This window comes from Lissotriton vulgaris, chromosome 5 (assembly GCF_964263255.1).
Source record: "Lissotriton vulgaris chromosome 5, aLisVul1.2, whole genome shotgun sequence".
In the NCBI taxonomy this organism is placed as follows: domain Eukaryota; kingdom Metazoa; phylum Chordata; class Amphibia; order Caudata; family Salamandridae; genus Lissotriton; species Lissotriton vulgaris.
The window spans coordinates 1849724651-1849748023 of NC_141693.1; the positions used below are offsets into that span (position 1 = coordinate 1849724651).

The following is a 23373-nucleotide window of genomic DNA, read 5'->3' on the forward strand; positions in this document are numbered from 1 at the left end:
CCTGGACCAGAAATACAAGGCACCAGACAATTCACCAGCATGCCTCATAGGTCAGCCAAAAACTGATTCTGTTATCGCCCAAGCAGCACAACGACAAGCAAGAAATCCCTCCTCTCAGATTGCAGGTCCTCCGGATCAGGATGGCAGACGCTTGGACGCTATTGGTAAAAAAGTTTCGACCATGGCAGCGCCGACAGTCCGTGCTGCTAACTCACTGGCCATCTTAGGCCTATACGACAGATGTGGTCGGCCATTTCTCCATACATCGACATGTTGCCTGAGCCATCTAAATCAGAAGCACTAAAGATCCTGCGGGAGGGGGGAACGTATCTCTGCTGAGAATAGATTCGGCTGTGAATGTTGCGCCTACAGGTTTTCGGCAACTGGTAGGTGCCGCAGTCCTACGACTGAAAGGCTGGTTCAAATCCACATAATTTCGCCAGGAGGTTCAGGCAAAAATAATTGATATGCCGTTTGATGGCGCATCTCTTTTTGGTCAACATGTAGATGAGGCCTTCCAGGCCATTAAAAAGGATACCGAGACAGCAAGATCTCTCGGTACTCTCCAGTTTCGGAAGCCGCCTTTTCGTGGCACTAAGGGCTGTGGATCCTTCTCTGGTCGAGGCGGTTCTAATCAACAAAGACAGTACCAATCCTATCAAAGTAACCAAGGTTACTCTTCTCAACGCCAACAATCCTACAGACGACCAAATACCTCTTATTCACAAAACAGTCGAGAGTCTTCCTACCGCGGACGTGATGCGTCTAAGAAACAGTGACAACTGCCACCTGTTCTACCGCCTACCCCTTTAAAAGTTGGAGGAAGAATCTCCCAATTTTACTCAAATTGGTTTGCTATAACATCAGACAAGTGGTTCTCGGACACTGTGGCCAGAGCCATGTTCTAGAGTTCGTAAAGACTCCTCCAAATTCTCCTCCTTAAGGCCACCTCCAGCTCGTCTCACAGAGCTTTTTTCCCAAATAAATTTGATGTTACGAAAAGGAGATATCTAAGTGGTCCCTCAATTACAAAGATGAACCGGTTTTTATTCAAGATTTTTCCTGATAAAGAAGAAATCGGAAGAATGGCACCCCATTCTAGATCTTTGCTCCCTAAACAAATATCTAAAAAAGCTATCCTTCTGGATGTTGACACTTCAAGAAATCCTTCAACTCTTCACTGGGGGGGGGGGGGATCACATGGCCACCCTCGACCTCCAAGGTGTGTATTTCCATGTACCAATTCTACCCAGACACAAAGTTCTTGCGGTTCAGAGTGGCTGGCGTGGACTTCCAGTTCAAAGTCCTTCCTTTCGGACTACATTCCGCACCCCGTATTTTTACCAAGGTTCTTGCAAAGGTGGCCGCACACCTTCATCTGGAAGGAATTCAAATATTTCCATATCTGAAGGAGACACGTTAGTGATAGATTCCCTACCTTAGAATATCCCCAGGCATCAGACTAGATCCGGAAAGTTTTGCTTAGCAGTACCCCTGCACGTCAGTAGGTAGCGTCATGCGGCTCTGTGTCAGTCGCTGGCGTCGTATGCGCCGAGATGACATCATGGAGACTACTTAGGCGCCACCAATGCACACTGACGTTCTTTATTTTTCAGGCGTTGCAGCGATGCGCCTGGTTGCATTCAACTGGGTTTTCGCCCGATGTCCAGGGCTCACTCATGGTCATGCCCTTTGATGGCTCCCGCCTCTTTGGTGATAAGGCCGATAATGCCCTGGAGCGCTTTAAGGACTCTCTGGCTACAGCCAAGTTGTGGGGTCTTTCAATAAAGAACCCTGCTACCCCTGGGTTTCGTTCCTTTCGTGGCCTGGGCAGGGACACTCGGGCACGCCCCTCCAACAAGCCTGTGCTGAACCAGCCACCGCGTGGACGTGAATTCCACAGGGACTGGTCTGGCAACCAGCTCGCGTGTCAGTCCACCTCCACCTCCACCTCCGCTGCTGCCGCCTCTAAGCCTTCGTAAACCGAGCTTCAGGGAGTACCCTGCGCCGGTGGGTGGCAGGGTCCGCCACCACCTTCACCACTGGCGCGGCATTACTTCTGACAAGTGGGTGCTGCAGATCTGCCACAGTTACTCGCTCTCCTTTCTGTCCTCCCCTCCAGCCATGCCACCTCGGTACCACTGCATGTCGGGGGATCATTTGGCTCTTCTCAGTCAGGAAGTCACGGCCCTCCTGGCCAAGGGGGCCATCAACTACGTTCCCGGTCAGGAAGTAGGGAGTGGTTGTTGTTCCCACTACTTTCTGGTTCCCGAGGGGGACTCGCACCTCATCTTGGACCTCCGGGACGTCAATAGCTTCCTCTGGAAGGAGAAGTTCAAGATGCTGACTACGGCTCAGGTCCTGACTGCCCTGGACCCTGGAGACTGGATGGTATCGTTGGACTTGCAGGACGCTTATTTTCATATTCCCATCCTGCCGGCCCACTGGCGCTACCTGCGGTTCACAGTAGGCCAGGAGCATTTTCAATTTGCTGTGCTCCCCTTCGGCCTTACCAGCGCCCCTGCAGTGTTCATAAAAGTGATGGCGGTCGCAGCTCATCTGCGCAGATCAGGGGTGTGTCTTCCCCTACCTTTACGACTGGTTGTTGAAGGCGGGCTCGCCCCAGGCAGTGGTTACCCACCTTCAGACTAGGGCCAACCTCCTGCATTTGCTTGAGTTCTCCATCAACGTGCTGAAGTCGCACCGGAGTCTCAGCAGCTCCCCTTCATCGGAGCGGTTCTGGACTCAACGCTGTTTTGAGTTTATCCTCCCGACCAGCGAGTCTGGGATATTCAGGCTATGGTTCTGCTCTTTCAGCTTCTATCCCGGGTTTCAGTCGGAATGATCCTCCGGCTTCTGGGCCAAATGGCCTCCTGCATCCTGCTGGTGACACACGCCAGATGGCATATGCGGGCTCTGCAGTGAGACCTGAAGTTCCAGTGTGCGCAGCATCAGGGAAACCTGTACGCCTATGTCCAGAACTCAGAGGGCACTGCACTACAATTGCGGTGGTGGCTCACAAATCAGCATTGGGTCAGCGACAGGTCCCTCCCCCTTCCCCAGCCGGAGCACAGTGGTGATGGATGCGTCCCTCCTGGGATGGGGCGGCCACATGGGAGAGGCAGAGATCAGAGGCCTCTGGTCACCGGCGGACTCCCGGCTCCATATCAACCTTCTGAAGCTGCAGGCCATCCGACTTGAACTGAAGGCATTCCTTCCCTCTGTCCGGGTGAGTGTAGTGCGGGTGTTCATGGACAACACCACAGCCAAGGCATTACCTTGGTGAGTCAACACCTGGCAGGTTCTCTGAACACCAGGGCAGACTAACTCAGCGGCCGGTGCATGAGGGATCACGAATGGCGTCTGAACACCGACGTGGCGCAAGGTCTCTTTCGGCAGTGGGGAGAGCCTTGGTTAGTTCTATTTGCCATTGAAGAGAACGCGCAATGTCATCACTTCTGCTCGTTGGAATTTCCAAGGCGGCACTCGCTCTGAGATGCTTTCGTTGCTAGTGGAGCTGCGGTCTGTTGTATGCCTTTCCACCTATACCACTTCTGCCCAGAGTGCTGAAGATCAGGCGCAACCGGGCTCAAGTCATTCTTGTGGTTCCGGTCTGTGTTCGAAGAGTGTGGTATCCCGAGCTACTCAATATGAGCATCAATCCCCCGATCAGTCTGCCTTTTTAGAAGGATCTTCTGTCGCAGCAGCAGGGGACGGTCCTCCACCCGAACCTTTCCAGTCTCCACCTCCATGCATGGAGATTAAGTGGCGACAGTTGACACTTTTTGATCTTCCTCCCGAAGTCTGTGATGTCATTCTAGCTGCCAGGCGTCCCTCCACCAAGACGGTGTGTGCCTGCAGGTGGAACAAGTTTGTTGCATGGTGTACAGCGAATGCTGTGGATCCCCTACCTGCCCCTCTTTCTGAGGTTCTTCTGTTCCTTCTCTTTGGCCCAGCAGGGCTCTGCGTTGGGCACTATCAAAGGTTATCTTTATGCCATCTCTGCCTTTCTGCTGCTTCCAGATCAGCCTTCCCTTTTTAAGTCCCTGGTTGTTAACCGTTTCCTTAAAGGTATTACGCATACATTCTCACCCGTGCCCTTCATAACGCCTCAGTGGGACTTGAATCTTGTCTTGGCTTTTCTGATGTGTGCTCCTTTTGATCCCCTTCATAACTGTCCCTTACGTCTTCTCACCTTAAAGACGCCTTTCCTGGAGAAGAGTGAGTGAGCTCCAGGCTCTTTCTTCCAAACCTCCATTCCTTTCTGTTCATCCAGGCAAGGTGGCTTTGAGGACCTGTCCTTCTTTCTTGCCAAAGGTTGTCACGCCCTTTCACATTGGGCAGACCATCATTTTGCCCGTCTTCTTTCTGCCTCCTCATCCTTCCAGGGAAGAGGAGAGGCTCCACTCTCTGGACCCAAAACGTGCGCTCTCATTCTATCTGCAGCGTACACAGCAGTTCCAGGTGGATGATCAGCTCTTTATTGGCTATGTAGGCGCCAAAAAAGGTTGGGCTGTGCACAAACGAACCATCTCCCAGTGGGTCATTCTGTGCATCAAAGCATGTTACTCTTTGGCCAAGGAGGAGCCTCCTGTGGGGCTGCTTGCCCATTCTACCACTGCAACTGCAGCCGCTACTGATTGGGACACGGCGTTCCCTTGCGGGACATTTGTCAGGCAGCTACAGTGGACCTCGCTGCACACGTTTACCAAGCACTACTGCCTTGACAGTCAAGCCCGGAGGGACGGCTGCTTTGGCCGTTCTGTGCTCCGTAACTTTTTTTTATTTTAAATTGTTTTTAAAGTTTATACAAATTTCAAGTACAAACAATAGGAACAGGTGTTCCAACCAAGAAACCTATCTGTCCATACACATACCACAATCTTTAGTGTAATCCATTGCGTATTTGAAAATCACATGAAACATCGGAGGTGAACAAAAACCATAATACAGCCAAACCGATCATTTCGAAGTCCTGCATGGTGGAGATTTTACAATCACAATTCCAACTAATCCAGTGTATAGAGGCAACACAGCACTAGGTATCCGCACAAGGACTGGGCGCAGGGGACTCTGCTCTAGTGCGCGCCCAACTTAGGAATGGCTCCCATATGTCACACGGTCTTGAAGTTGGGCATCAGTTCCCAGAATATGCCAAGTTGTGTGTGACCATACGTCACATCAGACTGCCAGTCCTTGAACCTAGGTACCCTCTTTCTCCCCCAACGGATAGCAGCCTTTTTTCTTGCATACAATAACAGAAGTGCATGTAATTTGCTCTGTTTTGGTGGCGTGTCTTTCACATAGCCCAGGAGGCCCAACTCTGGGGAGGGAGCATCCCATCTGCTAACAATCTGGTTTACCGCAGTAAATACCTCCTGCCAAAACGCAGTGATTCGTGGGCAGTCCCAGGCAATATGCAAATAGAATGATGCCGAGGCATACCCACAGCGCTAACATCTGTCATCCTCCCTAAGCTTCATGCGATGTATGCTGATTGGTGTCCTGTAATATCTATGCAAAGATTTAAAATGTATTAGGGGAAGTCTGTAATTTGGGGAAAGCTCAGTCAGCTGCCTGCAGCAGAATTTCCACTGTTCTTCTGTCAATTGAGGGTCAAGTTCACTGTTCCACTGATGTAGGGACTTTGGCCGGACTACTGGTGTAGTATTTTGCATGCTGGTGTAGAAGCGCGTGACTTGTTTGCGTGGGGAAGATGATTTCAGGATTAGCTCTAAAGCTGGCAATGTTGGGGGAGCTTCGGGAAAGCCTGCCCAAAGTGCACGACATGCAGTTTTCAATTTGTGATATAAAAACAGTTCTGCAAATGACACAGCGCGATCTTCAGTCCTGGCAGGGGGAGCCTAAACTCACCATTCGGATATAGGTCAGCAAAAGTGTGCAGGGGCATGTCTTTAAACAGGGTCTTACTCACCCCACCTTCAATGCAGGGTAACATGGTTTATCCCCCAGCGGTATAGATGGCGCATACATAACAGGGATGTTAGCTCTCTTCCGGAGCGCAATCCACGCCCAGCGCTGGGTGCCTGCCGTGTCTACATCTCCCCTAGGACGTTGTGACTTCTGGTACAGCGCTATCCCAAGGGGCACTGGGGTCACCACGTCGATCTCCACTGATACGTGGGGCTGATATGGCGTCTGGTGCACCCAAAAATGGAGAAATTGAGCTTGGGCGCATAAAGCATAGAGCTGCATATCAGTGGCACCCAACCCACCCAGTCTCAATGGAAGAGTCAAAAGGTCCCATCAGACCCTGACCTGCCTGCCCTCCCTCCCACCCGCCCAAACCATGGCTGGCAATTGCGATCTCAAGAGTGAGAAAGTGTTGCGTGAGGGGGATCGGCACATTGACAAACAAGTATAGAAACTTCGGCAAAATAACCATTTTCGTCAGCGCTACCTTCTCAGCAATGGATAAGTGCAACTTTCTCTTCCAACCACGTGTATGCCCTGCCGAAGTTCAAGTTCCAGATCTCCTGCAGGTTTCGGCTCAGCTGTACCCCACAAATATTTGACTGCCTCAGCCTCCCAGCTCCGTAGGAATTCAGATGTAACCATTGGAGTACCATCTATCAGTGGGTAAATGACTGATTTGGTCCAGTTAACAGACACCCACTAGCCCTCCAAATCTGATGAATTCACGTAGGACCGGATCTAGATGGTCTTCGGGGTTGAGAATGTACAGGGTCACATCATCCGCATCCAGCGAAATCAGGAGGCTGCGTGTACTGAAACCAATTCCCCGTGTGGTATGATGTTGCCGGATTCTGGCAGCCAAGGGCTCCATGGCTATGGCAAAGAGCAGGGGCGAAAGGGGACATCCCTGTCTCGTGCCCCGCGATATATGGAATGGGTCGGATAGCAAACCATTGACCCTGATCCGAGCAAGCGGATTTGTATACAACAACTTGATACGATTTATAAAATGAGGGCTTAATCCCATGCGTGTTAATATTGTAAACAAATACGGCCATTCAAGCGCTTTTGTTGCATCTAAAAAGATGGCAGGGGGGAGTACACTCGGGTGAAGACAATGCAACACTGAAAACTATGTACGCAATTTGTGTGATGTCGACCGTCCAGGGATGAACCCTGATTGGTACGGGAGTGCAATCATCGGAAGGAGCAGTTGCAATCTATTTGCCAGCAGTTTAGCATAGATCTTTACATCTACATTAATCAAGGATAGTGGCCTGTAGGAGTCGACCTCCGTTACTGCCTTCTCCTGCTTTAACAGCGTTATGATTATTGCTTCCCTCATTGACGGCGGAAGAACGCCCACCTCCAATGCCTCTTCATATATTGAGAGCAATCTGGGGGCCAGTTCCTCTGCATATGCTTTGTAGAAAGCTGTAGTCAGGCCATCTGGCCCAGGGGTCTTATTAAGCGGCAAACTTTTTATGACCTGTGCTATGTCCTCCACCGTAATGGGAAGGTCCATATAAACTCTGTGTATTGTTAAACCATACCAGGGCAATAGAGTCTAAAAAATCCTGCAGGCCTTCTGGGCTGGATACCTGGTTGGCAGTATACAGGGAGGAATAATAGTTGGGGAACTCGTTGAGAATCTCTGGCCTCGAATAGTGTCCCCACTAGCAGTGTTTATCTCCTGTACGAAGGCAGTGGACCTGGATGGACGAATCATGCCCGCCAGCGTACGGCCCGGTCTGGCACCTTCGCCATATCTCCTTGCCTCTGCATATTTACCCCAAAAATGTGACCTCCCGCTGCGATTCCTCAGCAAACTCCAATAGTTTTGCCTTTAGAAGTGCAGCTGCAGCGGAGTTGTTCATAGAATAGAATTGCTTCTCAAGTTCCCTTATCTGTCCCGCTAAGGCAGCTATGGGGCCCCTGATGGCTTTTCGCACCCCGGCCTGCCTTGCGATACTTTGTCCCCTTATCATGATCTTAAAGGCCTCCCATAGCGAGGCTTCAGTGTCAACCGACCTGGTATTAAGAGTAAAATATTCAGTAATGTCGGATCGGATTTCCTCTTTGAAGGCCTCGTCTAGAAGCGCATGGGGGGGTAATTGCCAAGTGAAAGCACGCGGGGGCACATCTGGTAAGCGCAGTCTAAGAACACAGTGGGCATGGTCTGACAGCGATCGTGCCAGGTGGACCACTTCGAGTGTCCAGGTGGAAAGATCTCGCGATGCCAACCAGTAATGTAAACGGGACCAGGCGTTATGGTGGCTAGAAATACATGTCCCCTCCTTGAGCCCGGGATGACGTACCCGCCAAATATCACGTCAAGTCATCGTCAGACATAATATCATGTAGTGCCGCGCTAGCCTGAGGATGTGAGGTACGAGCCGAGCCCGGTCTATCAATGTCATCATTCAGTATGGCAATAAAGTCTCCACCTCAAATTATCGTATGGCATCCAATGGCTCTAATACGTGACCAAATGTTGCGGGAAAATTCCGGGGAGTTGACATTTGGACCATACACAGCCGCTAGTATTATTGACATACCGCCCTGCTGCCCATTTAGAATTACACACCTCCCTTCAGGATCAATATATGCAGCCTCTTCACGCCAGTCCACCCCTTTCCGAATCAATACCGCCACTCCCCATGTATAGTTGGAATAAATAGCGGAGTGTTTCTCCCATCTACTGTGACACAACCGATGTGATGGCTTTACATTAAGGTGCGTTTCCTGCATGAAGCATATGTCAATGTTGTGCCTAGCGAAATAAGCATGTACAAGTCTGGCCTTCCTGCCATCGTTCAACCCCCTAACATTCCATGTAAGGACATTCAATGTGTTAGTGTGCGGTCCCTCAAGAAGCGCTTGTGCCTGAACCCCGAAGCGGACTATCATTCCAGAGCAGCACTCCAAAGTATCCTGCATCTGCATGCTGGCATAAAACCAAATAACCAAACCCCAGCCTCCACCCTCCACCCACTCCAACCTCCCAATCAGGTTGTAGTATACCCTTCCCAATTCCAACTTTGGAAAACTGCAATCATAATACAGGGAGATTTCCTATGAGGGCGAGGTAAAGCCGCTGAACTACCCTGTCTGCACAGGGTGGCCGGGAGTAATGCGGATAGCCATTCAGCAGTAACTAGTGGACATGAAGGATCAGTTATATACGCGCCCCAGGACCGCCAGTGTCTAACACCCTGCAGTGCGGAGCTAATCGACCGCAGATCACCACACGGAGCCAACCGTTCTCGGTAACATAAAATATCTGCACAGCATGTTTAAACTTCTAAAGCTAAGCAGAAACCAAGTAATAAATCAATCATTGTCACTTAGCCGGCCTCCTTAATGTCCTTCCACAGCTCCAGTGTTCTTAGATCTCTTACCGCCAACATGTTAGGCAAATTTCAGAGCGGATTTGGCATCCGTGAAATAGTGAGCAGTGCCATCGTGCAACACCTTTAGTTTAGCTGGGTAAAGCAGGGAGTAAGGGATTTGTGCCTGCATGAGGATGCACTTGGCTGAGAGAAATTCTCTGCGTACCGCCGGAGTAAAATCTGTGTAGATGTTATTACCTTTGTGATTTATTTTTCCCTTTTCCCTTGCCAGGTGCAAAATAAGGTTCCGGTCTTGGTAGTTTAGCCAGGATTGGTCTTGGCGTACCACCAATAGGAGGTTTCGGGCCCAGGGATCTGTGAGCCCTTTCAATCACGAATACTGGGGAAAGTGAGGGTCAAACAGCTCGTGCAGGAGATCCGAAACGAAGACCTCCATTTTGGAAATATCGGTGGTCTCTGGAATTCCAGTAATTCGGAGGTTATTTCTTCTAAACGGCACCTCCAAATTATCGTTTTTGGCCCTAAGAACACATTGCAGTTTATCCATTTGCAGCAATTGTTCCTTGGTCTCTGCCTGAAATTCATGGAATTCAGTGTCTGTTCTCCAAACGGTCCAATCTGGTCTCATGTGTGGTCACCTGGTTCTTCACGGAGTCCAACTGCGTGGTCAAGTTATCCAGCTTCGTGTCAATGTTTTGCAAGCTAGTGCGCATTTCCAGCATTAATGTCCGCAAAGCTTCACCCTGATCCTCTGCCTGTGAGCCTTGGTGTGAGTCACCCTGCGCGTCAGGGTCTGGGTCTGTGTTCCTCGTAGAGAGTTTATTCTCGAAGGTCAGCTTGGGCTGCTTTGCATCGGGCTTGCCCATGTCGCCTGCAACCAGCAGTCCGCACAGTGCTCGCACCACCACATCTGTAACTCCACCCACTACACAAACGGCCGCAAGTCAGTAGGATAAACTCTGCCTCAAAATCCAAGGAGCCTCCACTGCAGCTTCGCACTCCGCAGCACCTGGCCGCACCCCACTGATGAACAGGTTTCAGCAGATCGGCTGGCGGAACACCCCAGGATGGGCCTTACCTCCAGCAGTGCCAGTGTCCCATGCGCTATATCCTAGTTAGCGTGGGCAATGGGGTAAGCCGTGCGCGGTCCAATTCGGGGTTCCTATCCAGTGCTCACTCGCAGCCACCTGGGCACAACGTCCTCCAAAATCAGGGGGCGCACAATGGCGTATCAAACTCCCCCTCCTTCCCGCCTCTTGTCTTCCCCAAGCACTGCAACTGGGTCTTCCGCGCTTAATCCCGGGTTAATGCACCCCTCCTCCGATGTAGTACGAGGTAGCACCTGGACACACAGGAGTTATTCAGGTAGTGTGCCCCCGTTCATCATGTTACAGCTGCGAGTGACACGCATCCCCCAGTTCATTCTCCTCTTGCCTGTGCTCTCATGTTGTGTGGTCCATGCACAATAGCCGCCTCCCCAGGACTACTTCACATCAGGCTCAAGTTCCAAACCACTAAAATGGCGGCCGCAGCCCACCGATGCTCGCCCCTCCGCGTCTTCTCAATTAGCCGCTACCTCCCAATGATGCCGCCGGGCTTTTTGTACCTGTAGGTAATGGTATGTAGACGGCCTCCGCTCACAGCCACCAGCTCTGCTTTCCTCTGTCACTCTGTGCGCTTCAGATACAGCTGGCCAACGCAGCCGTGGGCTCAAGTCGCCGAGCACTCCGGTCTCTGCATAGATCAGGCCGCGATGAGTCGACTGGCGCACAGCTCAATCGCTCTTAACTTTGGCAATCGAAGTGCTTTGCTCACGAAAGTAGCCACACTGCAGGTACCGGTGTCCCCTCAACCCGGGGGGTATTTTTGTACCGCTACAGCCGCTCCTTGGGCAGGAATATGTTAGGAATTTCTCCCGGCCGACGGAGCTCGCTTTCAAAGTGGCCACTCCGTGGCTCCGCTAGCTACGCCCCCTGCTCCGTAACTTTTTGGTGTAATCTTGTTTGCAGGCTCACCACAGGGGTTGGTATTGCTGGGGTATCTATTCTAAGGTAAGGAATGTATCACTAACGTGTCTCTTTGAGATGCACAAGTTACTACTTGTGTAACAATATATCTGTAAGAGACATTAGTTAGTGATAGATTCCTTACCTCCCCGCCCATCCTCCCCGTTGTGCGAACTGATTACTAGGGTTAAGGTCATCTCCTTTTAGGGCCCTAGTTGTATGCACCAATGGTCAGTTTCTTGCATGGCACTGACGTCCGCATGCATGGGTGGCGCCTAAGTAGTCTCCGTGACGTCATCTCTGCGCATACGACGCCAGCGACGGACGCAGAGCCGCACAACTCCACCTACTGACGCGCAGGGGTACTGCTAAGCAAAACTTTCCAGATCCAGTATGATGCCTGGGGATATTCTAAGGTAAGGAATCTATCGCTAACTAATGTCTCTTACAGATATATTGTTACACAAGTAGTAACTTGTGCATCTAGACGACTGCCTTATCAAGGCAAATTCTTTCACAGTCGCAAAAGCCCACGCTCAGATGTTTGTCTCTTTTCCAATCTCTGGGCCTCCATCAATTTCGGCAGGTCTCTTCTCGTCCTATCACAAAGAACAACGTTCTTGGGAGCCACCATAGACACTCGGTTGACACAAGCCTTTGTCTCAGACGAATGACAACTAAAAATTTGCAAACTTGCCCAACTACTGCGATCAAAAAGGTGTGTTTCGGTCCGGCAGTTAAATCACTTCTGGGTATGCTTTCATCCTGCATTCCTTTAGTCGCCAACTGCCGTCTCAGAATGAGACCCCTGCAAGAGGAGCTCAACAACCAATGGTTGCAGATTTCGGGATCGATCTCATCCACATCACTCCCCGGATTCGAGAAACCTTACACTGGTGGACTTGCAAGAGGAAAGTGGCAGAAGGCTGCTCATTCCTAGCGGAAGCTCTAAGTTTCGTCATCACCATGGATGCCTCCCTCGAAGGGTGGGGATCACACCTTCAAGGGCTGACGGTCAGTGGAAAATGGGACGTTCAGCAGCGGACGTGGCATGTGTTACACAAATATATAGAATTAAGTGATGCAACTTTGCATTCTACAGTAGTGAGGAACTTGACATTTGCTTTTCAGAAATTAAGATTATCTTCAGGGCAAATTTTAAATAACCTATTAGCATCCTCCTATTGTGTAATGGTTAAAAATGCAATAAATGTGAGTTTCCAGGGTCTGATCTTTTGCTTGAAGATTCTGGACTTATTCATTGTACTTACTGTGATGATGGCTTGCACCCTTTGTAATTATTTCCTGTGTTATGTATTTGTTGCCTGCCTAACCTTGACCAGCCGTAATTGTGAAGCGCTCCGATATCCCTCTGGATCATGTTCGCGCTATATAAAAGCTTATAAATAAATATCAACCTTCTGGAATTGCTAGCTATCTTCCTGGCCCTAAAATCTCTTCGCACCATCATTCTCGGGGCATTAGTATTGATCTGGATGGTCAATACTACAAGTATGCATTACTAGAAGGAACGAGGTCCACCCTGCTGTCTCGACAAGCCCAGCAAATTTGGAATTGGGCGATCCGACACCGGATCAGCCGGTCAGCGGTCCATGTTCAGGGAGTTTTCCATGTCCTTGCGGATTCCCTCAGCAGGTCAACCGTTTCCAATCACGAGTGGGAGCGCATCAACCAACGTTGGATTGAATTTTTCAGAAGTGGGGTCTACCCGATCTGGACCTGTTTGCGACCAGTCAGAACCGCAAATGCCCATTCTTTGCAAGCTGGCTTCCCCACAAAGGATCGTGTGGGAATGTGTTTTTGATGAATTGGTCGCTGATCTATGCTTACGCCTTTCCAATGATACCGTTGGTTCTCAGGGTTCTCCGGAAAATGAAGGAGCCCTGTCGCCTAATACTCATAGGTCCCAGGTGGCCTCGCCAATTCTGGTTCACCGAACTCCTCCTTCTCTCCGAATGGGATCCCATTCAGTTTCAACCAATAACGAACCTTCTATCCATTCAGAACGGACAGATCTGCCACCCGGACCCTGCATCTCTGAGATTAGCGGCCTGGCGCCTGAACACCTTGAATTCGTCCATTTAGACATTCCTGCAGACTGTAAGGAAGTCTTAGCCAATGATAGAGCGCCTTCCAGTATTAAGACGTACGAGATTAAATGGAAGCGATTGTGCCTGTGGTGTCAAACTGCCAACATTCGTCCAATCCAGGCAAAACCGGAGCAGATTCTGCCCTTCTTTTTGCATGTAGCCAGATCAGGCCTTTGTCATTCTACTCTTAAAGTGTTTTTAGAGGCTATCAAGATTTCGACAGGATGGTTCCAACTCTTTATTACGCTAGGATGATTCAGCAGTTCTTCAAAGGATTGTTTTGAATGTTGTGAGAAAGTGCCATCTTTCTTGCATTGGTATGCCCCCACTTTTTGCTGAACTGCTGATGTGCTTTGACTGAGTGTGCCCTGGGCTCCTGCCAACCAGGTACCCAGTGCCTGTGTTCCTTCCCTAAAGCTGTGTTGAAACAAAACCCAATTGGCATCTCTGGCCACCTATCAGCCCCTAGTAAAGGGTTCCATTGGTACTCAGGGCATGGTGACCAGAGAAGACCCCTAAGGACTGCAGCACTTATTGTGCCACCCTTAGGGGCCCTGTACCCTGACACCCAAACACTGCCTTTGCAGGCTGAGTGTCTAAGTGCAGAACTAAACAGTCGACATGGCACACATCCCCGTGTGCCATGCCCACAAACCCCACTGCCCTGGCATACATCAGACACCCCTCTAGCTGGGTGCCCTATGCCAGTGGTGTGGGCACAGGTGCATGAGCCCTGTGCCCCTGGAGTATCCAGGGCCATTCCTGGGCACTGTAAGCGCAGTGCTGCCATTTAAGAGTATATGGTGCTGGGAGGTAGTCATTACGAACTCCACAGCACCATGATGGCTTCACTGAAGACTGAGAAGTTTGGTATCAAACTGCTCAGCACATTAAACCTGCACTGATGCCAGTGTGAGGTTTAATGTAAAATGCACCAGAGGGCACCTTAGAGATGCCCCCTGAAACCTAACCTACAATCCACATCTGGACTGAGTGGCTGCCATACAGCAGACATGCTGCTGGACCCCTGGGTGGAGAGCCCCTTGCTCTCCTGGACCTGCAACAATGCACATCCTGGGCCAGGTGCTAGGTCTTCTCCCCCAGGATGGGCAGAGTGAAGCTTCAAAGGCTTGCCGCCTCTGTGAGCTTCTCCAGACCATTTTCTATACCCAGCAACTGGCCCCCACCAGTTCGGACCCCCACTCTGGCGGGAAACCCTACGTCATGAAGGGGGGTGTTTCAGCCTGTGCCTACCCCACCCCTCAGTTGGGGGAGGCGAGGTGAAGCACGACCCTGGGCTCCGGCCAGCTTGAAGATGGGGAGCCCTTCCCAATCACAGCTAAGTTCCTGCCCTCCTCCCACCGGAGAGGAGCAGGCTAGGGAGTGTACCCACCCCAGGACAGGGACCTATTGGCCCCTGCTATTGCCCTACCTGTAACGCCCCTAAATTCAGTATTTAGGGGCTCCCTGAACAACCAACCTTCCTCAGATCCCGATAAGAAAAGAAGATCAAGAAGACCCGCTGTGCAGCTGCTCACAACAGGACGACACACACTGACTTGGCCCCAGCCCTATCGGCCTGTCGACCCTGGAACCTGCTCCTGCTTAATCCCGGCGACTCCTGCGGACAGCAACCTTGGGACACCCAGAGGACCTGCCTGCCTTGACCATTTTAAGTACTGGGACTCCCATTAGCAGAGGCTCTGCTTCAACAACCAACCCCTTGTGCCAGCCAGGAAGCTCAAGACCTGCCCACTCTTCACCCGCCGAGCCCGTGCGATCCAAAACCACGAGGCTGTGCCCCAGGCGACTGGGACCCGAAGTCCAGTGCCCAAAGACCCTCCTCGACGAACCGGACGAAGCCTGCAGCCTCAGAACCAGGGATCCCTCTAGCCGCGACCAGCCAAGGGTAAGAGTTCCAGACACCCAAAGACACCCCTGCCCCCGGCGCCCAGCGGCTCCCTGTGCCTCCCTTTGGGGGTACCTATCTCTTCTCCAGGATCCCAACTTACCTCTCGAAGTGGTGGTCGCACCTGAAGAATCACCGTCCCCGAGTCTGTAGCCTTTGTTCCCTTTTTACCTTTCCTATTGAATAACATTGAGCGCCTGACGCCTCAAAAGCACCCTGCACACAGCCGCCCGAGTGCCTCTGGCAGTGCAACCTTTACCCTATCCTACTTCCCAATTTGCCCTGAGCAAGATACTAGGAGCCCAGCTCCCACAGCCGCGTGGCCTGCTAGCCAGCAGCCGCGTGGCCTGCTAGCCAGCAGCCACCAACCGAAGGCCCCCTGCCTCTCATTGGCTAGCATTGGGCCGAACTACCTCTGCACCCGGCTGCCCCTGTGCCGCTGAGGGTGAACTAACTGTACCTACCTGACCCTGGGGGACCCTTGAGTCTATGCCCAGAACCTTAACTTCACCAGCCGAGTACTCACCTGGAAACCGGTAACTCACTTACCTGCCATTGGATAACATTGACTGGTTTGACTCGAAAAATTTTCTAAGTGTGAAGTTTTGAAAACTTAAAATATTCCTCTAAAATCAGCTGAGTAACGAATTCCTCACCTGTGATCAGGAGAGAAGCCAGTACTGTACCTTGTAGCCCAGTATTGAACCACAAAAGTAATCTGAACCGGGTCTACCATTAAACTGTATTTTCTCTATAGGAATCCATTGTCTGCTTTTCTATGAAATTTCTTCAGTCTACTTTTGAAAACTTGAAATATTCTTTAAAATTCGCACATACTACTGAAACATAATTACTCACCTGTCTTAAGTAGAGATCCCAGTGCTGGACCTAGCAGTCCAGTACTGGATTACAAAAGTAACAAGAACATACTTTACCTGTAACCTGAATTTTCTCCCGTTGGATAACATTGCCAGATATTCACTGAAAAGTTTCTAAGTGTGAACTTTTGAAATACCTTTTTATTCCTTAAAAATCCTTGCAATAACAAACGTTTTTACTACATTGCTTCCAGCTTAGACCTCAGCACTGAATCTAGGATCCAGTGTTGGACTTACAAAAGTAATCTGCAAAGTAATCAACTGTAATTGTGTAAAAAAACCCATTGAGCTCCATGCTAAATTGTGTGTAGAACTGTGTTGTCTATTGCAACCCATATACCTATTGTGTTTACAAAGTAATTGCCTTTCTGCAAAGCAATAACCTGAGATTACTCCTCACTAGAAAAAGTATATTTTGATATCTGTTGGTTCTAAAAATAAAACTACTATCTTTTGATATAAAAACAATTGGCCTGGAGTTCATTCCTTGAGTGTGTGAAACCTTTTGCTGACTGAGTGTGTACAACAAATGCTTTACACTGTCCTCTGGTACTGCCTTACTGCTCGATCAAGCTACCACTTTTGGGAGTAAGGTCAGCCCTGACTTTAATCTCTGTTATACCTCTGGGGTTGATGGCCTCTATACACACTGCACCTTACTTTTGGTCCAGTACATATAGAGCCACTTTCTCACAAATGTTTCCTCCCATCCGCCGTCCACCTCCATCCTGGCATCTTAATGTAGTGCTTGCACAGCTTATGCGACACCCCTTTGAACCTATTCATAGGGCGGATGTGAAGTTTCTATCTTGGAAGGTGGCTCTTCTGTTGGCTTTAACATCAGCTAAGCGGGTCAGTGACATTCAAGCCTTCACTAATAAACCGCCTTTCCTTCAATTCACCTCGAACTCAGTAGTGCTACGCACTAACCCTAGTTTTCTTCCTAAACTACCTTCATACTTCCATCTAAACAAACCGATCAATCTAAAGATTTTTTTACTAATCCTCAATCACTTGCAGAAAGAACTTTGCATACCATTGACATCAAAAGATTTCTGAAATTCTATTCACAACGGACTTCTTCAATCCGAAAATCTGATCAGTTTGTCACCTATGGAAAGATATGCTAGGGACACACGATAACCAAACAGACCATAGCTCGTTGGATTTCTGCTGCAATTTGTTTGTCATCAACAAGCAGGAAAACCATTACAAACAACTCAGAGCGCATTCTACTAGAGCAATTTCCTCCTCCACTGCTCTTTTTGCTGGTGTGCCTCTGTCAAATCTGCAGAGCTGCAACGTGATCCAGCAGGCACACCTTCACCAGGCACTACTGTTTGGAAGCTGCCAGTAATGCAGATACGTCTGTGGCACAATCTGTTCTCCGTAATCTTTTTAAATAAGGTTGCCTCTGTTCGTCCCTCCTCCTCTTTAGTATTTCTCAAATACAGATCTATGATATATAAATATAAATATATATATATATATATATATATATATATATATATATATATAATTGTGTGTGTATATATATATATATATTGTGTGTGTGTGTATATATGTGTTATTGCATAATGTCTCTGCTGTATATATGCTTATGTTATGAATATGATCTCACTAGCATCATTATGGATTTACTGCTTTCTATTCTGATTCAGGCATGTGAATCTATGAAAGATACCCCAATACCGGAGAAGAGCAAAAGTTACTCACATGCAACCCACCCACCTCCCCTCAGAGGCTTTTCTATGCTCTTTTCGCTATGGATCACACTTGTGCGAGAAATCCTGAGCCTCAAAGGAGAACATTCTAGAGGGTTCTGTCGCCTGATTGGCTGTGGTTTGGACTGTATATAATGACTTGGACAAGTCATAAATGTGGAGGTTTTTTCCTTTTTGATTTCTAGCTACTTTACTTCCTGATTCTATGTTACCTATGGTATGGTTATTATGTGCATATTTATTGCTATTTTTATGTACCGTGGGTTTCCCACTCCGACGACAGGGAATGATTCAGGCATGTGAATCTATGAAAGATACCAATACTGGAGAACCACAGATCACAGGTAAGTAACTTTTGTTGTTCTTCAGAGCCACTGCTGCAACCTAGGATCTCATCCCTCCATGATGGGCATACCCGAAGTCACCACTGCCAAGCTCACCTCACCGGGTTATATGGTGGCCACCATTTTGACTTGTGCCATAAATGTGCCGCTTCGTCCTCTGAGGTGAGATCATGGGCTGCCCAAGCTGTGCCACCACCAGATGATTCTTCACCCACTTCTCCCTGGACTTCCCTTTTAGGCATCAAACATTGTACTGCAGTCTACAGCAAGTGTTGGATGGAGTGTCCATTTCCACGTACTACCTGGTCACTATTTTTGCCACACTCCCAAGACTGGTTTTAGGAAGTTTCTTTCAAATTTTCAAATGCCACCTGCTGGTCAAATGTGGGTAGCTGTCCTTTCATTGTAGAAAATAAAACTGTCTGCTCCACAGATGGAAATTATTTCTTTTGGTGACTGCAATCTCTTGATTAATTTTTCTCCATGTTTGTAACCACTGCCTTTAAAAATACACTTGTTGGTGAGCAAGTTATTGCATCTTAGGTGTGGGGCACCTAACTTTCTGGTGTGTAAATTCTACCCGGATCTGACTGCTGTCATAGTGAGGACATTTCTAACCTGAAGGTATTCCAGAGGTAAAATAGACTTGTTGAGCTGCTGAAGGCATGGTGCAAAGACTTCTGGATATTATCCCATGTGGTATGGTGAAAGATTAATGTTCTCACTCAGTTGTCTACCATAATGGATGATTAGATATTTTCACTTTCTTTAGTTTTTCTACTTGCCAGGCAATCTTGTTTATATCATAAACCTTTGTAGTTTTAGTTTTGCTGCACACTACCCCTAGTTAGATCTTTACAGACTTCTTCTAATCTGTCTTGCAGATAAAGTACCATGAAGAGTTTGAAAAGAGCCGGATGGGCCCCAGCACTGGGGAAGGTGTGGAACCAGAACGCCGGAGCTCTCAGGACACAACAAACTACCGGAGACCCTCAGAGCATCACTACTCTCCACCAAGCACCCCTGGTAAGAATAGAATGCTAATTTGTAAAATGCGGGCCTTATGTCTTCCACTTGTGCGCAGCACCATTTACAATACCTGGGTACTTCTCTACCTGATGACAACTAGCAATTCATTTACCAGGCTTACGTGAAAGGTAATGTTTGGCATGTGTGGCTGTAGACACATGCTCCTCTATCTAATGTTTGGTTCCTAGTTGTGCAACTTGTTGTCCTTTGAGGAAGTCTTTAGAGTCCCGAGGTAAGGTGACTTCTCCTCTCAGTGATACTGCGTATAAGCATCGACTCCTTTGTTAGATTGTTTTCTCTCTGCTGTCTGGGTTGGACATACGTGCTTCTCCTGTATGTTCAACTCAGTTTGGTACAAGTCTTCGGATCTATTCTCTCTTCAATGGTATAGTTACTCTCAAACAAGCTTTTTCAAACTATTGCTGCTAGGTTCGAGGCATGTGGGCTGCTGAATTCATATCTGTGCATAGATCGCCGCCTAGTGTTGGGTCCGGATGATTGCACATTGTTGTCCTGGAAGAGTCTTCGAAGTATCACGAGATACGTGGCTCCTCCCTTAGACTACAGTGCGCATGGGCATCGACTCCATCCTCAGATTGTTTTTTTTCCGCCATTGGGTTAGGATGTCTTTAATTCCCTCTTGTCGGAATCGATAGAAAAACTTTCTTAAGACCAAAAGGTCTTTAGTCTATACGTCGGTATTGTCTTGCGTTCGGCTTCACTTCTTGTAGCTCGGCTCCGAGCCGGATTCTGTACTTCCGCGTGCTCTCGGCGTGGGAGGCCTCGTCGACGCTCCTGACCTATCGACCATCCATCATGGAACGAAGTCCATTCAAGAGATGTCGGTCTGTAACTCGAAGTACCCCCACATCGACGTCCACCCGGTGTGAAACAAGTGTATGTCGCCGGACCACGATGAGGACAAGTGTATGGCTTGTTCACGCTTCAGGTCCAAGAAGACACTTAAGCTTCGACGAGCTGCGCGCCTGGAGGCCCAGCAATCTGCTCCGGCGCCTGTGGACATCTTCAATGCGGGGGACGTCGAAGAAGACTACGACGCGGATGCTGAGGTGTTCGAAAGCGAAGAAGTCGTCGAGGAGGTAGGAGACGACGATGGTGCCCTCGGGGCCATGGAGAATAGCTCGGATGAGGAGCTTCCTCAAACTGACTCTGGGGCTGTGCCGATTTAGAAGGCCCAGGTCGAGGGATCGCCTTCGGGCCTTACCCAAGATCTAGATATGGGTTCCACGGCCTCGCCTTCGGGCCCGGCCACGGACATTGTTACGGAGCCACTCCCTGGCAAAACGAAACCGAAAGTAAAACCTACGGTCTCGACACCAGATACTGCGCAGGTGCCAGCATCGAAACCGAAAGTGCGCATCGCTTTGGTCGGATCAAGAACTTCAGAGGCTTCGGTGCCAAAGAAGCCGAAGGTGGCTGTCGAGTCAAAGTCAAGCCAAGGCCGTCGAGACGAAGTCTGCCGCGCCGAAGGCTAAAGTGAGGTCGGTCGACGGCGGCAGGGGCCTTGTCGACCCGAAGAAGGCTGTTGGCGAACCGAAGAAAAATCTCGGTGACCCGAAGAAGCGACTCGACCCGAAGGTCCTCACTACCCCGCGCCCGCACGACAAGGCCACGGGCGCTGCGCCCCGTGAGTCGACTCCGAAAGTGGCCTCGAAGGATTCCGTTGAACCGGCGCGCCCATCCGCCGCGTTCACCAAGAAGGTGACGGACTCCCTGCAGCGCATCCGTGAGGGCACCGCGTCGGTCGATCCAAAGGACCCTCCGCCTGCGAAACCTGTGGAGAAACCAGTTAAGGCGTCCACGCCGATCCTCTTCACGTTGCCGCCTAAGACTGCGCATAAGGCTTTCGCTCCTAAGGCAGTGGCCGGCGTGCCCGAAAAGGTCTCCGAAGGCGCCGAAGGTGTCAGCGGTGGTTCCCGACCCACGACCTCGACGTCCTTCGGGGGATGAGCGTCTGGAACACTTCGACGCCGAAACGGGCAGGCTTTCCCTCCTGAAGCGGAAAATCACCCCGGAACCCCAGATCAAGTCGTACAAGATCCCTCTCAAGAAAAAGGACTCTGCTTGCTCTCCCGTCCTGGTGGAGCCCCTTTCCCCACAGACTCATGATGTGTCGCTCACTTACTCATGATGTGTCGCTCACTTACTCAGATGTGGACGCTGGTGAGGGGGATGATGAGGATGAATACAGTTATCCAGTCTATACAGACCCTGAGGATACAAATGAGCCCTGGGCAGCTGGTGTTGACCCTGGGGATCCTCATTCAGGACAAGACCCTCAACTTTTTTCTGCAAAGACTTCACCTACAGAAGACTCTGCTGCTTTCAATGCCCTCATTGAACGGGCTGCTAACAATCACAATGTCCAGCTGCATGCTGACCCTGTGGATGTGGATTTCCTCTTTGACACTTTTTCAGTATCAGAAAAAACTGTGAAAACTCTGCCTATGCTGAAAGGTGTTTTAAAGCACGCTACTGAGATCTTTAAAGAACCTACCAGGGCAAGGATGATAAACCCTAGGATTGACAAAAAAATACAAGTCCGCGCCTACTGATCCTACCTACATTAAAGGACAGTTGCCTCTGGACTCCCTTGTCTCAAATGCCCGGAAGAGGGCTACTTCTCAGTCTACGGGTGATGCTCCTCCCCCAGACAAAAAATCCAAGGTCTTTGAGGCTTCGGGGAAGAGGGTGGCGGCACAGGCAGCCAACATCTGGCACATCTCTAACAAACAGGCGCTTCTAGCGCGCTATGACAGGGCGCACTACGACACACTAGAGACCCTGTTGCAACACCTGCCTGATCAATACAAAGAAGGGGCTGAGATGCTGATTCAAGAAGGGACGCTAATCTCTAACGCTTCCATTAAGTGCGCTCTGGATGCTGCTGATACCGCTGCCAGAGCTATAAACACCAGTGTTATGCTTCGGAGACATGCCTGGCTGAGAATCTCTGGATTCAAGCCAGAAATCCAAACCACCATCCTGAACCAAACGGTTAACCCAGATCACCTGTTTGGCCCAGAGGTTGACACCACCCTAGAAAAAATAAAAAAGGACACTGACGCTGCAAAATCCATGGGTCCCTTACAGTCCCAGCAGTTTCGGGGTGGGTCCTTTCGTCGCTCCAGCACTAGAGGCGTCTCCAGGGGTCAGCTCTCCCAGTCCACGCAATACTACAAGGGCAACACTCAGACTACTTACGCCAACAAGAGTTGAGGTGGATATCGTGGCAACAGCGCCAAGGGCAGAGGACGTGGGAACAACAGCTCCAGGTCCTCTACCACCAGCAAACAGTGACGCCTTGTCACTGCCCCCCGACCACACAACACCGGTCGGGGGGGAGACTCCAGCAGTTCCTGCCCGTTTGGAAGTCCATCACCACGGACAGGTGGGTCAGAAAACGTATCCAATACGGTTATTGTCTGGAGTTAACATCCACTCCACCCAACATGCCCCCAAGGCACCGTCCTATGTCGGACGAGCACTTGCACTTATTGCAGCAGGAGGTCACTGTCATGCTGCAAAAAGGAGCGATAGAGCTCGTGCCTATGCAAGAAAGAGCACAGGGGTATACTCCCTGTACTTCTTAATACCAAAGAAGGACAGGTCCCTCAGGCCCATCCTGGACCTCAGGCCACTCAACTACTACATCCTGTCGGAGCACTTCCATATGCTGACCCTGCAGCAAGTGCTCCCGTTGCTCAGGCAGGCGGATTTTCTCGCAACTTTAGACCTAAGGGATGCGTACTTTCACATTCCACTGCACCCTTCACACAGGAAATACCTCAGGTTCACCATCCAAAACCAGCACTACCAGTTCAAGGTTTTGCCTTTCGGTGTCACCACGGCACCCAAGGTGTTCACAAAGTGCCTGGCGACAGTGGCGGCGCATCTCAGGAGACGGAACATCCACGTCTACCCCTATCTGGACGACTGGCTCATCCAAGCAAAGTCAGCCCAGCAGTGTGCCGCCCACATGTCCCACACCATTCACCTCCTGCACGATCTGGGATTCTCACTGAATTACCCAAAATCCCACCTCCAGCCAGCCCACGTAC

The 23373-nt window shown here is 49.9% G+C and overlaps 1 protein-coding gene across 1 annotated transcript in view; it reads left to right on the plus strand.

Moving 5' to 3' along the window:
- Positions 1-23373, plus strand: part of LASP1 (LIM and SH3 protein 1) — a 601479-nt gene that overhangs the window by 451877 nt on the left and 126229 nt on the right. The window contains exon 5 of the mRNA XM_086924327.1: positions 19147-19288. Within this exon, the coding sequence (XP_086780453.1) occupies positions 19147-19288 (142 nt within the window). The remainder of the gene's footprint in view (positions 1-19146; positions 19289-23373) is intronic.